The 16,027-nt window shown below is 38.5% G+C and overlaps 1 protein-coding gene across 5 annotated transcripts in view; it reads right to left on the reverse strand.

Moving 5' to 3' along the window:
• Positions 1 to 16,027, reverse strand: part of ildr2 (immunoglobulin-like domain containing receptor 2) — a 127,244-nt gene that overhangs the window by 25,675 nt on the left and 85,542 nt on the right. For all 5 annotated transcript variants that reach the window (XM_072260269.1, XM_072260268.1, XM_072260270.1 and 2 more), the window contains one exon: positions 2,099 to 2,245. In XM_072260269.1, the coding sequence (XP_072116370.1) occupies positions 2,099 to 2,245 (147 nt within the window). The remainder of the gene's footprint in view (positions 1 to 2,098; positions 2,246 to 16,027) is intronic.

Below are 16,027 nucleotides of genomic sequence, written 5' to 3' on the forward strand. Positions count from 1 at the left end.
AGTGTCCTGCCTCAATGACTACCATCTCGTTTGCTCTCACATCCATCATCATTAAGTGTTTCGAGAGGCTCGTCATGAGGCACATCAAGACCCTGCTGCCCCCCTCACTGGACCCCCTGTAGTTTGTGTACCATCCCAACCGTTCAACAGACGACACCATTGCCATCACCCTCCACCTGGCCCTAACCAACCTCGACAAAAAAGACACATACAATCGAATGCTGTTCATAGACTTCAGTTCAGCATTCAACACAATCATTCCTTAGAAACTAATTGGAAAGCTGGGCCTGAACACCTCCCTCTGCAATTGGATCCTAGACTTCCTGACTGAGAGACCTCAGTCAGTCCGGATTGGAAGCAGCATCTCTAACACCATCACACTGAGCACAGGTGCCCCCCAGGGCTGTGTGCTCAGTCCACTGCTGTTCACTCTGCTGACCCACGACTGTGCTGCAACACACAGCTCGAACCACATTATCAAGTTCGCCAATGACACAACCGTGGTGGGTCTCATCAGCAAGAACAATAAGTCAGCATACAGAGAGGAGGTGCAGCAGCTAATGGACTGGTGCAGAGCCAATATCCTGTCTCTGAATGTGAACAAAACAAAAGAGATGGTTGTTGACTTCAGGAGGACACAGAGCGACCACTCTCCACTGTACATCAATAACTCCTCCGTAGAGATCGTTAACAGCACCAAATTTCTTGGTGCTCACCTGGTCCCTCAACACCAGCTCCATAGCAAAGAAAGCCCAGCAGCGTCTTTACTTTCTGCGAAGGCTAAGAGAAGTCCATTTCCCACCCCCCATTCCTCACCACATTCTACAGAGGTTGTATTGAGAGCATCCTGAGCAGCTGCATCACTGCCTGGTTCAGAAATTGTACCATCTTGGATCACAAGACCCTGCAGCGGATAGTAAGGTCAGCTGAGAAGATCATTGGGGGTCTCTCTTCCCGCCATTACAGACATTTACACCGCATGCTGTATCCGTAAAGCAAACAGCATTATGAAGGACCCCACACACCCCTCATACAACCTCTTCTCCCTCCTGCCATCTGGCAAAAGGCACCAAAGTATTCGGGCTCTCACAAGCAGACTATGTAACAGTTTCTTCCCCCAAGTCATCAGACTCCTCAATACCCAGAGCCTGTACTGACACCAACCTACTGCCCTCTACTGTGCCTCAGGGTCTCGGCCCGAAACATCGACTGTACCTCTTCCTATAGATGCTGCCTGGCCTGCTGTGTTCACCAGCATTTTTTGTGTGTGTTGCTCTACTGTGCCTATTGTCCTGTTTATTATTTATTGTAAGGCCTGCACTGTTTTGTGCACTTCATGCAGTCTTGGGTAGGTCTGTAGTCTAGTGTAGTTTTTGTGCTGTTTTACATAGTTCAGTGTAGTTTTTGTATTGTTTCATGTAGCACCATGGTACTGAAAAACGTTGTCTCATTTTTACTGTGTACTGTACCAGCAGTTATGGTCGAAATGACAATAAAAAGTGACTTGACTTGACTTGAGATACGCATCTCCGAATGCACAACACGTTGAACCTTGAAATGGATGGACTACAGAAGACCATGAATGTATACTCAGTGGCTAATTTATTAGGTGACACCTAATAAAGTGGCCACTGAGTGCATCGTTCTTACAGTAGCATTTCTATTTCAGCTTTCATTAGCAGATAAAGCTTTTGGAAGTTTTTAAACTCACTTTTTGACCATCCTGCAAGCATGATTTTTATGGTGTCTTAAGATTTGTATTTTATTTTACGTGATTCAAAATGTTCCCATACATTTTTATTTTAGCATGTAACATCACATAAAGACATCTGCCTGATGAGATCCTTTTCAGCAGTTTCATTACTATATTCAATCGACAAAATTCCCACTCAGGTCGATGTATAGTTTATGGAAACTTTGGAAATTCACTGTATCAGTCACATTGCACGGCAGGTGTAAATATGGGAAAACATGGTCCTCCTTATAATGCATGTTAAACTAAATTAGAAAACCTTTAAAATACCAGAACACCAATGTAGAGAAAAATAAATAAGATAACAATCCTTTTAACAGTTGTAGGGTGGAAAGGTATACTTACAGGCTTGAGGGCAACAACAGGATTCTGGACAACAAGGGCAGCGAACATAACAGCAGCATGTGTGAGGGCAGCACTGACACCAACATACACCAAGAAGAATAAGGAGCAGAAAGGATCCGGAGAGCACTAAACCAACAAACGCCCATTCTGTAATACAAAATATTTCGCAATGCATTATACATCATGAATGGCTAAATAAAAACCATACTATTATGGCATGCTTTAAATAACTTTCTATCTGATTAATACACTATAAAATCTAATGATTATTCACTAACATTTTAAAAAATTGTGTTGCTCAGTATAGATTTTATTTCCTTTTTCTAAATTCCTATGTGTTTCCTAAAGTAATTAAATAAAAAACATTTCTAACATTTTGTATACCTGCAAGGTTGATTGTTCTTAAAATAAATTATGCTACATAATTCTGTAATCTGTTACTCTTACTAGAATATGGTTGGGAAATGATTCTACAAGGAACATTATTCAAAGTATTTTTTGTTTAGATTTTAGGGGAAAGGGTGACGCCACCCCAGATGTTTATTCAAAAGTAAATCCCAGAATCAATATGCTAGAGCTACATAGAAACAATGTTTGAATGATTTTCGTCCTACAGGTTTAATTAAGCTTATCTTTGCCCTTCCCCAGCATCTAGCTGATTTCCTTCTCTTTAAGCACTTGTCATGAGACCAATCACAGTAACCCATTGTATTGCTGGACAGCTACTTTGCGAGAACTCTGCAGACAATACTCACACAGGGAGCGCAAGTCTGAATCTGTTCAGCTCAATATCACAAGCTAAAATGCATGTATCTGCAAAGGCCTGGAAGAAAGCCTCCAATATGATTTTTATCACTTCTGTACCACACTGGCCTCTAATAATAAAAGATCACAGCAAAACTCTGAAAAATGTGGACACTTCCTATCTCTCATGAGTATCCTCTTGGGGAAAGCAAACATTGATAATAAAGTACAACATCACCTTCAATGATCTCATTGCCTTCATACTACCTCCTTGGTTTTATACTGTAGTCCTCTCAAAATGAATGCTAACACTGGATCTGCCTTGCTTACGACTGATTCAACCTGTAACTTAACCTTTAGTGAATCCTGCACTAGGGTTCCTGAGTGCTTTTGCATCTTGGATTTCTGAATTCACTCCCTGTTTAGAAAATAGTCCACACTTTTATTTTTTGTATCAAAGTGCATAACCACACACTTCCTTACATTGTGTTCTACACTGCCACTTCATTTGTCCGGTGTCCTAATCTGTCCAAACCCTTCTGTAGATTATCTCATTCCTCAAGTCTACCTATTCCTTCACCTATCCTTGTATCATCTGCAAACTTGGGCACAGGCCCTTCAATTAATCATCTAGATCATTAACATATAATGTGTAAAGGAGTGGACCCAACACCACCCCTGTGGAATATCACTCGTCACTGGCAGCCAACCACAAAAGGCCCCCTTTATTCCCACTCTTTGCTTCCTACCAGTCAGCTAATCTTATGTCCATGCTAATATCTTCCCTCTAATAATATCATGGACTCTTACCTTGTTTAGCAGCCTCTTGTGTGACATCTTGTCAAAGGTCTTCTGAAAATCCAAGTGAACAACTGACTCTCTTTTGTGTATCCTGCCTGTTATTTTCTCAAAATATTCCAACAGCTCTGTCAGGCAAGATTTCCCCTATAGGAAACCATGCTGACTTCAACCTTTTTTATTGTGCGTCCAAATATCCAAAAACCTCACCCTTAATAATGGACTCTAACATCTTGCCAACCACTGAAGTTAGGTTAACAGCCTTATAATTTTGTGTCTTTTGCCTCCCTCCCTTCTTAAAGACCGGAGAGATATTTGCAATTTTCCAGTCCTTTGGAAAATTCCAGAATCTAGTGATCACTACTAAAGCTGTGATTTTTCAGGAGGCAGTCACACCTAATACATTAACTGTTTCTGATTTGTTCCATGATCAGGGACAAGAGGGTATGACTGTGAATGAGGCAGGTATGAGGATCAAAGAGATAGTACTGCGGGAGCCTCAGCCCTTGAACTTGTCCAATATGTCTGAGATCCTTGCTCACTGTATGCACAACAGTAGGGACTGATGGGACAAGCTCCACTGAACCATGCTGGGACCAGATTCTTAGCGAATCACATAATTAGGGCTGTGTTCAGGTCTTTCAACTAATGAGTGGGGGTGGCTGGGGGGAATTCAGCAAATTGAAAAAGTAGTGTTAAAGTAAAAGGGAAATTAAAGCACAGGAGAAACTACTGAAGGCTCCAGAATGAAGCTCAAAATAAAATTCAGAAAGTGGTTAGAATCTAACTTCAAGTAATATGGAAAGAAGTTTGAGAAGAGGGGTGGCGAATACAGGAAGAGAGGTGTCACATTTGAATACACACAGTATATAAAATAAAGTGGATGAGCTTTAAGCAGTTAGAAATTGACAGGTGCAACATTGAAGGTATCACAGAATTATGGCTGAAAGAAGATCACAGCTGGGAACTAAACATCCAAGGACACACATCCCATCAAAAAGACAGACAGGTAGGCAGAGAGGATGTGGTAGCTCTGTTGGTAAAAATGAAATCAAATCTTTAGCAAAAAGTGACATAATCTCAGAAGGTGTAGAATCCTCGTTGTTGGAATTAAGAAACTATAAGAGTAAAAAGATCCTGATGGGAGTTATACAGGGGCCTTCAAATAGCCAGGATATAGTGTACAAATTACAACAGGAGATAGAAAAGACATGTAAGAAAGGCAATATTAAGGAAGTCATGAGGACTTCGATATGCAGGTAAACTGGGCAAATCAAATTGGTGTTGGATCCCAGGAGAAAGAAGTGTGTAGAATGCCTATGAAATGTCTTTTTAGAGCAGCTAGGGAAAAGGCAATTCTGAATTGAGTGAGGTGTGGTGAACCAGATTTAATTAAGGGGAAGGAACCCTCAGAAGGCAGTGATCATAATATGATAGCATTCACCCTGCATTTGGAGAGGGAGAAGCTAAAATCAGATGTATCAATATTACAGTTGAGTAAAGATGAAAGAGGAGCTGGTCAAAGTTGATTATAAGGGGACTGTTAGTAGGGATGACAATAGATCAGCAGTGCCAGGAATTTCTGGGAGAATTCAGAAGATGTAGGATCATTTCATCCCAAAGAGATAACAGCAAAAGAGAAGGCATAAATTGCTGCAAATACCGGCATGAAATTAGAAGATTGGGAAATTTCAAAAAACCAATAAAAGGCAATTAAAAATAGCAATAAAGAGAGAAAAGATTAAATGTGAAGTAAGCTAAGCAATAATATAAAAGAAGATACTAAAAGGTTTTTCAGATATATAAAAAGAGTGGCAGGAATGACATTGGACTTATAGCAAATGATGTGGAGAAGTAACAGGGAACAAAAGAAATGAGCAAATTGAATAAGTGCAAGAATCTTCACTGTGGAAGACATCAGCAATGTGCTAAAAATACAAAAGTGTCAGGGGCAGAAGTCAGTGCATTCACTATTGCTATGGAGAAGGTGTTTGGGAAGCTAAAAAGTCTTAAGGTGGACAAGGCACCTGGACCAGATGAACTAGACGCCAAGGTCCTGAAAGAGTTGGCTAAGGAGACTGCGGAGTGATCTTTCAAGAATCACTAGATTCTAGAATGGTTCTGGAGGATTGAAAAATTGTAAATGTCACAACACTATTTAAGAAATGAGGGAGATAAAGTACAGGGAATTATAAGTCGGTTATTCTTTGAATTATTAACAAGCAGGATAGACAAGGGACAGCCAGTGGATGTTGTTTACTTGGATTTTCAGAAGGCCCAAATGTGCTTCAGATGAGGCTAAATTAGATGGGAGCCTTTCAGAAAGGTACTCGCATGGATAGAAAATGGATTGACTGGAAGAAGATAAAGAATGGAAACAAAGGAAGCCTTTTCTGATTAGCTGTCAGTGATTAGTGGTGTTCCACAGGGGTTGGAGTTGGGTCTGCTACTTTTTAAGTTACAGTGCTTATAGAAAGTATTCACCGCACCCCGCCCCCAGAAGTTTTATTGGTTTACAACGTTGAATCACAGTGGATATAATTTTGCTTTTTTGACACTGATTAACAGAAAAAAAACTTTTGTGTCAAAGTGAAAAGAGATTTCTATGGAATTATCTAAATCAATTACAAATATAAAACACAAAATAATTGTGGAAGTATTCACCCCCCCCCTTTAATATAACACATCAAATCATCACTGTTGCAGCCAATTGGTTTTAAAAATCACATAATTAGTTAAATGGAAATCTGTTTTTGGAGACCACTGTGCAGTCAAAGTGTTTCAATTGATTGTAGTAAAAATAGACCTGTATCTGGAAGGTCCAACTGTTGGTGAGTCTACGCCATGAAGACAAAAGAACACTTCAAGCAACTCCATGAAAAGGTTATTGAAAAACATAAGTCAGGAGATGATAGAAGAAAATTTCTAAGTTACTGAATATCTCTTGGAGTATTGTTAAGTCAATCATCAAGAAATGGGAAGAATATTGCACAGCTGCAAATATGCCTAGAGCAAGCCAACCTCAAAAACTGAGTGACCATGCAAGAAGTGGACTAGTGAGGGAGGCCACCAAGAGACCTATGATAACTCTGGAGGGGTTACAAGCTTCAGTGGCTGAGATGTGAGAGTCTGCGCATACAGCTGATGCCCGGGTGCTTCACCAGTTGCAGCTTTCTGGGAGAGTGGCAAAGAGAAAGCCATCATTGAAAAAACTCACATGAAGTCCAGGCTAGACTTTGCCAGGAGGTATGTGGGAGACTCTGAAGTCTGCTGAAAGAAGGTTCTATGGTCTGATGAAGCCAAAATTGAGCTTTTTGGCCATCAGACTGAACACTATGTTTGGTATAAGCCAAACACCGTACATAATCAAAAACACACCATCCCTACTATGAAGCATGGTGGTGGCTGCATCATGCTGTGGGGTTGCTTCACTGCAGCAAGCCCTGGAAGACTTGTGAAGGTAGAGGGTAAAATGAAAGCAGCAAAATACAGGGAAATCCTGGAGGAAAACCTGATGCAGTCAGCAAAAGAACTGACTTGGAGAAGATTTGGGAGATCTGTTTTCCAACAAGAGAGTGAGCCAAAAGCTACAAAGGAATGGCTTAAAAACAAAAAAGTTAATGTCCTGGAGTGGCCAAGTCAGAGTTCAGTCCTCAATCCAATTGAGAATTTGTGGCTAGACTTGAAAAGGGCTGTTCACTCATGATCCCTATGCATTCTGACAGAGTTTTGTAAAGAAGAATGGGAGGAAATTGCGGTGTCCAGATGTGCACAGCTGATAGAGACCTAGCCACACAAACTCAAGGCTGTAATTACTGCCAAAGGTGCATCTGCTAAATACTGACGTGAAGGGGGTGAATACTTCTGCAAAAAAATTATTTTGTGTTTTATATTTGTAATTAATTTAGATCACTTTGTAGGAATCTGTTTTCATTTTGACACGAAAGAGTCTTTTTCTGTTGATCAGTTTCAAAAAAAACCCAAATTAAATCCATTGTGATTCAATGTTGTAAAACAATAAAACATGAAAACTTCCAAGAAGGTTGAATAATTTTTATAGGCACTGTATATGTTAATGCTCTGGATGATAGAATTGTTGGCTTTGTGGTCAAGTGTGCAGATGATACAAAGATAGGTTGAAGGACAGGGTGTGCTGAGGAAGCAGAGTCAACAGAAGGATGAAGACAGATTGGCGGAATGGGCAGAAAAGTGGTAGATGGCATACAACACAGTGAAGTGGATGGCCATCCACTTTAGTAGAAGGAATAAATAGAAGACTATTTTCCATATATGGACAGAACTGAGAAATTGGAGGTGCAAAGGTAATTATGCAGGGTTCTCTAAAGGATAACCTGTAGGTTGGTAGTTAGGAAGACAAATGCAATGTTAGTATTTGTTTATAGAAGACTAAAACAGAAAAACAAACTTGTAACGCTAAAGCAATGGTCAGACCACATTTGGAACATTGTGAGCAGTTTTGGGCCCCATATCTAAGGAAGGATGTACTAGGGTTGGAGAGGTCCAGAGGATTATGAGAATGACCCTGGGAATGAAAGGCTTAATGTACGAATGAAGAGTGTTTTATGGCTCTGTGCTCGTACTTGCTGGAGTTTAGAAGGATGAGAGGGCATCTCTTTGAAACCTATTGAATATTGGCACGTCTGAATAGGGTGGACATGGAGAGGATGTTTCCAACGGTGGGAGAGTCTAGGATCAGAGGGCACACCTCTGAATAAAAGGATGTTCCTTTAAAAGCAGAGATGAGGAGGAACTTTTTAGCCAGAGAGTGGTGAGTCTGTGGAATTCATTGCCACAGATGACTGAGAAGGCCATGTCATTGGGTATATTTAAAGTGGTGGTTGATAGTTCCTTGATTAGTAAAAGTATCAAAGGTTATGGATAGAAAGCAGGAGTTTGGGATTGACAGAGAAATATATATCAGCCATGATCAAAGGTAGAAAAGACTCCATGGGCTGAATAGCTTAATTCTGCTCCTATGCCTTATGGTCTTCCTATAGCAAAATGGTAATCCATCCATAAATAAGGGGAAAACAAACTCTATGGCCTCTTTTCCATCATCAATAGAGAGAATGAGGAAAAAGTAAATGCCTTCAATAGAAAAATTAAATTTGCACCTCTTACAATAGAGAGTATTGCAGTGGTATATTTGGATACTCTCCATATTCACCATGTCCATAGGTATTATAAGTCACACTGCACAGGAGTACAACATAGAAATAGTAGTCAGCCATAGTGAGGTTATTTTACTAATGACCTTTAGAAATAGAAATTCCTAAATAAGATACTTTGTTGATGCCAAATTTAGTATTTCTTTCTGAACCAAAATCAGTAAAAACATTGTTCATTACTTTTTGTCCTTTGTAAAATTCAAACTGTCAGTCAGTCACCTTTCCTGTATTACAGAAGTGACCATGTCAAAAGTGCTTAATTGGCTACAGGACATTTGGGGAGGTTTAGATGTTAGAACAGGCATATTCTTTCATATTATGTGTACGAAAAGCTCAAAAAATCCAGTCACATTTCAGCCAGCATAATGTTTATCAATCACACATTATAAATTCTACAGATTTTGGATCAGAAAAATATTGTGAATGCTCAGAGATTAGACAGAATAAGGAGACAGTTAAAATGAACTCACCAAAAATTCATATCCTAGAATGCTAACAATACTGCTGCTCTGTCCACATTTGAGCTGCTGTGTATTTCCAGCATTAAAATGTGAAAAAGTGTCAATCATTCCATTCTGTTTTCTTGTTCCCCAAAATTCAGAAATTTTTACCTTTTCAGAGAAAAATAACACCTTTTCCAAAGTAGATAACTGTAACAAATCAAACAGTGCCCAGTGATAAAAACCCTCTGGTATAAAATTGTATTCCTAACATTCATGGGAATCTTGATCAGCATGGATCATTGGGCTGAATGGCCTATTTCTATGCTGTAGACTCTATTTTTCACAGAGGGTATCTGAAGAGACTTTGAAAAGAGACTGACCAGATTAGCAGTGGGGGAAAAAATGCTTGTGATTCCTAATTGTTCACAAACACAATTTAAAATTAATATGTATACATAACGGAGTAGATTATCATTTATAAACTGAACACTATGATGTCAACTGACAACATTAATGGGAAGTTCAACTGAATTATCTCATCCAATTCCACTTGTTAATCATTGCATCATGTAATTGCTCATTTTCCATTATTGACATTGTAGCATGCTGTGAAAAAAATACATGCAGAAAATAGCTGGTATTTTTGTACTCTTTTTGTAACTATTTGTTTTGATCAGATCATTCTGATATAAATTACCACAATCTAGATGAGCAACATTAAAATAAAAACTGAAAATGCTAAATTACTCAACTGATCAGGCCACATCCATATGAGGAGAAACAATTATTGTTTCGAGTCAAAGATTCTTTCTCAGAACTAGAAAAGAAATAAAGGAAGCTTTATTTCAGCTTCTTTTGTCTTCCTCCCACTTCTGACAATGGGTCTTTAACCAGAAACATAAAACCTTGTTTTCTTCCCATAGATGTACTTATAAGTACTCCAAGGACTTTATGTTTTTATTGTACATTTCCAGAATGTGCAGTTTTTGTTCTAGTATTTTCATGAGTCACATTAAGAGAGATTTCTAGCTGGGAATATCAGGTATCGTACCACAAAATACACTTTCACCACTATCAATATAAAGCAGATCAAGAGGCCTGCATTCTTCTTTTCCCAGCTATCACTGGTTAGGATTTTTTTTTTGTTGCTTTCTGAGTATTCTTCAATGCACTGGTTTTTATTATCTCTAAAATAATCTTTACTTTCTCTATAGTGTAATCTTAGATTGTTGATGCTGCTTTTATCTCAGGATTCAAAAATTTATTTGAGGATTCTGGTCCATTATCTGAAATTTTAGCAAGTACTGAAGCAGTGTTCCTTATTGTAATTGTCATCATCAGATAAGATTCTATTAAATTGTAGCTCAGTCTCTCTGTTGCCACAATGTTGAGGATTGCATGTTAAGATTGGACCAACAGCTTTACCTCCAAACAACAGCTACAAAACCAGATTATGCTGTCAATCATTTCATTGTTGTCAGGGGCTAAATGCACAAGATAGGTTTCCATGTTTACCCGCAGAACAACAGTTACTACACTTCCAACAGCTATTTTAATGAGAGGTGTTTTGGGATATTTCAGAAGGATGTAAATAAGAATACTATATAAATGCACATTTTCAATCAACTTTGATTGTCTGCTGCTATAATTTATGTTATCCAGAAGTAATTATCTTTAGCAAAAGGTATTTCATAATAAGATCTTTTAAAGTAGCAATTCTGCATCCATGGTTGGCAAGTGTGTTTAGGGAAAGCAAAATTTTTTTTTCCTTGGAGCACATTAAATTATAAATCCATTTGCATTATCTTCCAGCATTCTAAGTAATAGTTGTAGCTTTGCTCCAATAATTATGCATTCAAGATTGCCTCATGGTGCTTTTAACACCAAATTGTTCTTACAGTACCGTGAACCTATTTAAAGTTTTGCTATTCAAACACACAGTCCTTGATCCTATGAAGTAAACAGCCAGACAAGACAATAACATTAAGTAGAATTGAAAGTATATAAACGTGACCAGTATTCCACTTTGTCAACAGTTGTGATCAATAGGAAATGCTCTGGCAGAGAATTAGTATTACTGCAGAAATCTGACTGCAGTAATTCTCAAGCTATGTGAACTAGAAGCAGGTGTAAGAGAAAGGAAAGCATCCAGAATTATAGTCACAGAACACCATAGCACAGAAATAGGCCCTCTGGCCATCCAGCCCGTGCCGAATCATTTAAACTGCCTAGTTCCCTCGAACTGCACCTGGCATAGCTCTTAATACCTCTTCCATTCATGTACCTATCCAACTTTCTCTTAATGTTGAAATCGAATCATTAACTACCACTTTTACTCGCAGCACATTCCACACTCTCACCCCTGAAATAAAAACATTCTCCCTCATGTTCCCCTTAAGATCACTTTTCACCCATAACCTATGACCTCTGTTGTGTTCTTTATATGTACCGTGGGTTACTAAGAACAAACCATATTCTGGAAGAATTAAAACTAGAACTTTTATTTACAACAGCAAACAGCAACCACGTTTTTAACATGCAGTTTCTCGATCATTCTGTCAGTTCTGCGCATGCTCTGAACTCTGTCCAATCACGTTCTTACACGTGACACGTGATATCACATCTTCCTTTCCTTAAAAAGAAAAACAATTAGCAACATTAATCAGAACAAATGCCTAATTTAACATGTCTCTATCAGTCTCTCTGAGGGTTTACGAACACGAGTAGACCTTCTAAGTGATTCACACAGTTCTTGTGTTTCGTTGTCATTTTCATGTGTTGTCTGGTCTGCATCAGTTAACTGAAACTCTGAAATTGACTCTTTCTTGAGGTCTTTGAGAAGAAATCGCAATTCATTCATTAACTGTGTAATCTCTTTTTTATGCTGAGACTTCATCATTTCAATAAAACTTCTCAATTCCTTCACTTGTGCGTTCACTTCTTCAATTGGATCCTGATTCTTGAAACTCTTTGGCTTCAGATCAGTATTGTACTGTACCGGCAAGTTTGGTCTCTGTATGACTTCATACTCTTTCGTCAATTCACTGTAATCTGACTCTGTGTCACTGTCCAGAACTAACTCTTTTCACCAAATTCAGTCTCTCACAGGCAGATAAACCCAGTATTTACTGTACATTCTTTGGCATCACCACAAATGAAAGCGTGTGCACCATATTTTTGTGTGATACTTTTGCCACACATGTTCCTTTAACTGGAATGTCTGCACCTGAATACCCAGTCACTTTTATATTTGTCTGATATAACTTTGGTCTAGGCTTTAATGCATTAAACTCAGATTCTGCAGGAACATTTACTTGTGCTCCAGTACCCAATTTAAACAGAATATTCTTTTGGTTCACTTGCAATGGAATAGTCCAGTCATTCTTACTTTGTTTGTTTTCACACAGCACATCTATATAAAACTCCTCACATTCATTTTCAAGCACTGCATTTACGTGTTTTATTTCCTTTCTACTTCTGCAACAGCGTGAAAAATGATTACTCTTATCGCAGGTGTTGCACATTCTCCGATACGCTGGACACTTCTTTAGATGATGTTGCCGCCCACAGCGATCACAAAATATTTTTTTCTTTCAGATGATGTCTTGCTCTGTTGTCACTGCATTAATTTTTCTAATATGTTCGCGCTTTACAGCGTCTACGCAGCCGTTCCTGATAAAAAGCTCTTTAGCCTGTGACATCACCGTCTCCAAAGCTTTGCAGAGTGCCACAGTTTTTGCCAAATTCAAATCTTGTTCTAACAGTCTTTCTCTCAGATCATTATCAAGAATGCTGCAAACAATTCTGTCTTTAAGGAGAGAGTCTGTAAGTTCTGCAAACTCGCATCTTTTCCTGTGATTTCTCAACTCCATAACAAATTGATCAATCGTTTGACCAGATCTCTGCTGACATTTGAAAAATCTATAGTGCTCATACGTCACATTATGCTTCGGTATACAAAATGCGTCAAATTTGTCGATTATCGCTTTTAGATTCAAATTATCTCCATTTTCAAAAGTAATATGGTTATATACCTCAATTGCATCATCACCTATAACGCGGAGTAGAATTGCAGCTTTAGTTTTTTCAGATTTTTTATCTGCTCCAATCGCCGATAAATAAATTTCAAAATACTGTTTAAATCTTTTCCAGTTTTCAGCTACGTTTCCAGTTAGCTGAAGTGTCGATGGGAGTTGCAAAACTTTCATTTTTAAAGCTGTTAGCAAACAATATAAAAGTTTGTGCTTTTTTTTTTCCGATTATCTTTGCTTCTCCTGTGTTAGTGAAACGTATTATTCTTCCAGACCAAGTTCTGACACCATGTTGTGTTCTTTATATGTACCGTGGGTTACTAAGAACAAACCATATTCTGGAAGAATTAAAACTAGAATTTTTATTTACAACAGCGAACAGCAACCATGTTTTTATCATACATTTTCTAGATCATTCTGTCATTTCTGCACATGCTCCAAACTCTGTCCAATCACGTTCCTGCAAGTGACAAGTGATATCACCACAATCTCTAATTCTAATTTCACCCAATTTCAGTGGAAAAAGCCTACTAGCATTTACCTTATGTATGCCATTCATGATTTTGTATACCTCTATCAAATCTTCCCTCATTCTCCTACGCTGTAGGAATAAAGTCCTAATCTATTCAACCTCTCCCAATAACTCAGATCCCCAAGTCCTGGCAACATCCTTGTAAATTTTCTCTGAACTCTTTCAATCTTATTGATATCTTTCCTGTAGGTGGGTGACCAGAACTACATTCAATACTCCAAATTAGGCCTCACCACCATCTTATACACTTTCAACATAACATACCAACTCCTGTACTCAATACTTGGATTTATGAAGGCCAATGTGCCAAAAGCTCCTTTTATGACCGTTTCCCAGTCACACCACTTTCAAGGAATTATAGATTTGTATTCCCAGATCCCTTTGTTCTACTGCACTCCTCATTGCTCTGCCGCTCACCATGCAAATCCTACCCTGCTTTTTCCTCCCAAAGACCAACACTTCACACTTGTTCGCATTAAATTTCATCTGCCATTTTTCAGCACGTTTTCCAGCTGCTCCAGATTCCGCTGCAAACTTCGATTGCCTTCCTCACTGTCCATTACACCCCAATCTTGGTGTCATCCGCAAATTTGCTGATCTACATTATCTGAAATAATTACACCAAAGGATTCCATAGAGATGAATGTGAAATAATGAATTGTTGGAACAGTGAATATTTATTAATTCACAATGGAGCACTGAAGTGGGGAATCTCAGGACTCCTACTTTTAATGTGCCAGCAGTCCAAGATCCTTAAGGCAGGCTGGTTGGCATGATCTGAGATCTGAATAGTTACTTACTATATTTACCAAATAAACTGGAGGTGAGGTTCCAAAAACAAATACAAAAAAGGAAAAGGACATTAATGATATTGCTAGACAGTCATTAAAATAAAAAGGACTTAAAATTAGTCTCAGCAAGTTTGGATTCATCTAAACAAAGTAGAATATTAGATTTACTTGATTGCAGTGCCCACAACATTCTGAATATTGCTGGAGGCATCAATATCCTGGCAAAGAAATATTTTTATGTGTATCTTCCAGAAAGAGATAGCAGAAACAGATTGAGAGCTTAGTCTATTTATTTGGTTCAAGATACAGTTTCTCAAGGATAGCCTATGGAAGTTTTCATCACAAGATTCAGCTATCAATATGCATGTTTTAAGCAAAGTCTTTGAATGACAACAATATCATATAGAATTTGCATCCTTAAGCTGTACATAGAATATTACACTCACTTAGACAAGAAACAGTAAGGATCTTCAACACAACTTGAAGCATGGTACCTATAGTACTGTGCAAAAGTCTTAGGCACATATATATATAGCTAGGTGCCTAAGACTTTTGCACAGTACTTGTCAACGTGGAGCAAAAAGCAAGTTCGTAAATCTGGCGCGAGCAAAGGATATTGGGAATGGTGAGGGCAGAGAAGGAGTGCCAGGCTGGGGGGTGGTGTGGGTGTAATCACACCCAGTCCTAAGACACCAGACAAGGTAATTTGATTCCAAACAATTGGTTTATCGATCATCACAGAATGTCTCTCTGGTGATTCCCACTCTCTCCCCTCTCCATTCCCCTTTTTCCAACTATGATTCCCCTCTCCCTGCCTCCTTCCCACTCTCAGTGCACAATAGAATCCCATATCAGAATCAAGTTTATCATCACTCACATATGTCATGAAATTTGTTTTTTATTTGCAGCAGTAGCAGCAGTACAGTGCAATACCTAAAATGACGACTGTACTGTGCAAAGTTGGAACAGTTCACCAAGTTGCAGAGTTCACTGAGTTAGTAGCTACAGCACCCTCCGCTCAAATCTTAAAGCAACTGTTGCAGTGAAGAACTACTATACATAAGCCACCAAATCAATAGAAATCAATGCGTTCTTGTTTCACTTTCTACATTTTAACATTTTTGTGATAACATTTTTGGGAGTTGATTCAAATGATAGCTAATCTAGTTGGTGAAAATGGCATTGACATCTGGATTCCATATTGTAAACTATCAGGTAAGATATATTAATTTCATCTTGAATAAGGTTAAGTTGAAGGCTAGTTTGCAACATGATTTAGTACAGTGTATGGCAGTCCTCAAATCATCTAGCCTACTAATCCAAAACACTTGATCCTTTCTTTTCTAAAATGTGCAAAAATGTTTAGGCCTTAAATGCTAACAAAATCCTGTCCCCTGCAAA

Source organism: Mobula birostris, chromosome 6 (genome assembly GCF_030028105.1).
Source record: "Mobula birostris isolate sMobBir1 chromosome 6, sMobBir1.hap1, whole genome shotgun sequence".
Taxonomy (NCBI): Eukaryota; Metazoa; Chordata; class Chondrichthyes; order Myliobatiformes; family Myliobatidae; genus Mobula; species Mobula birostris.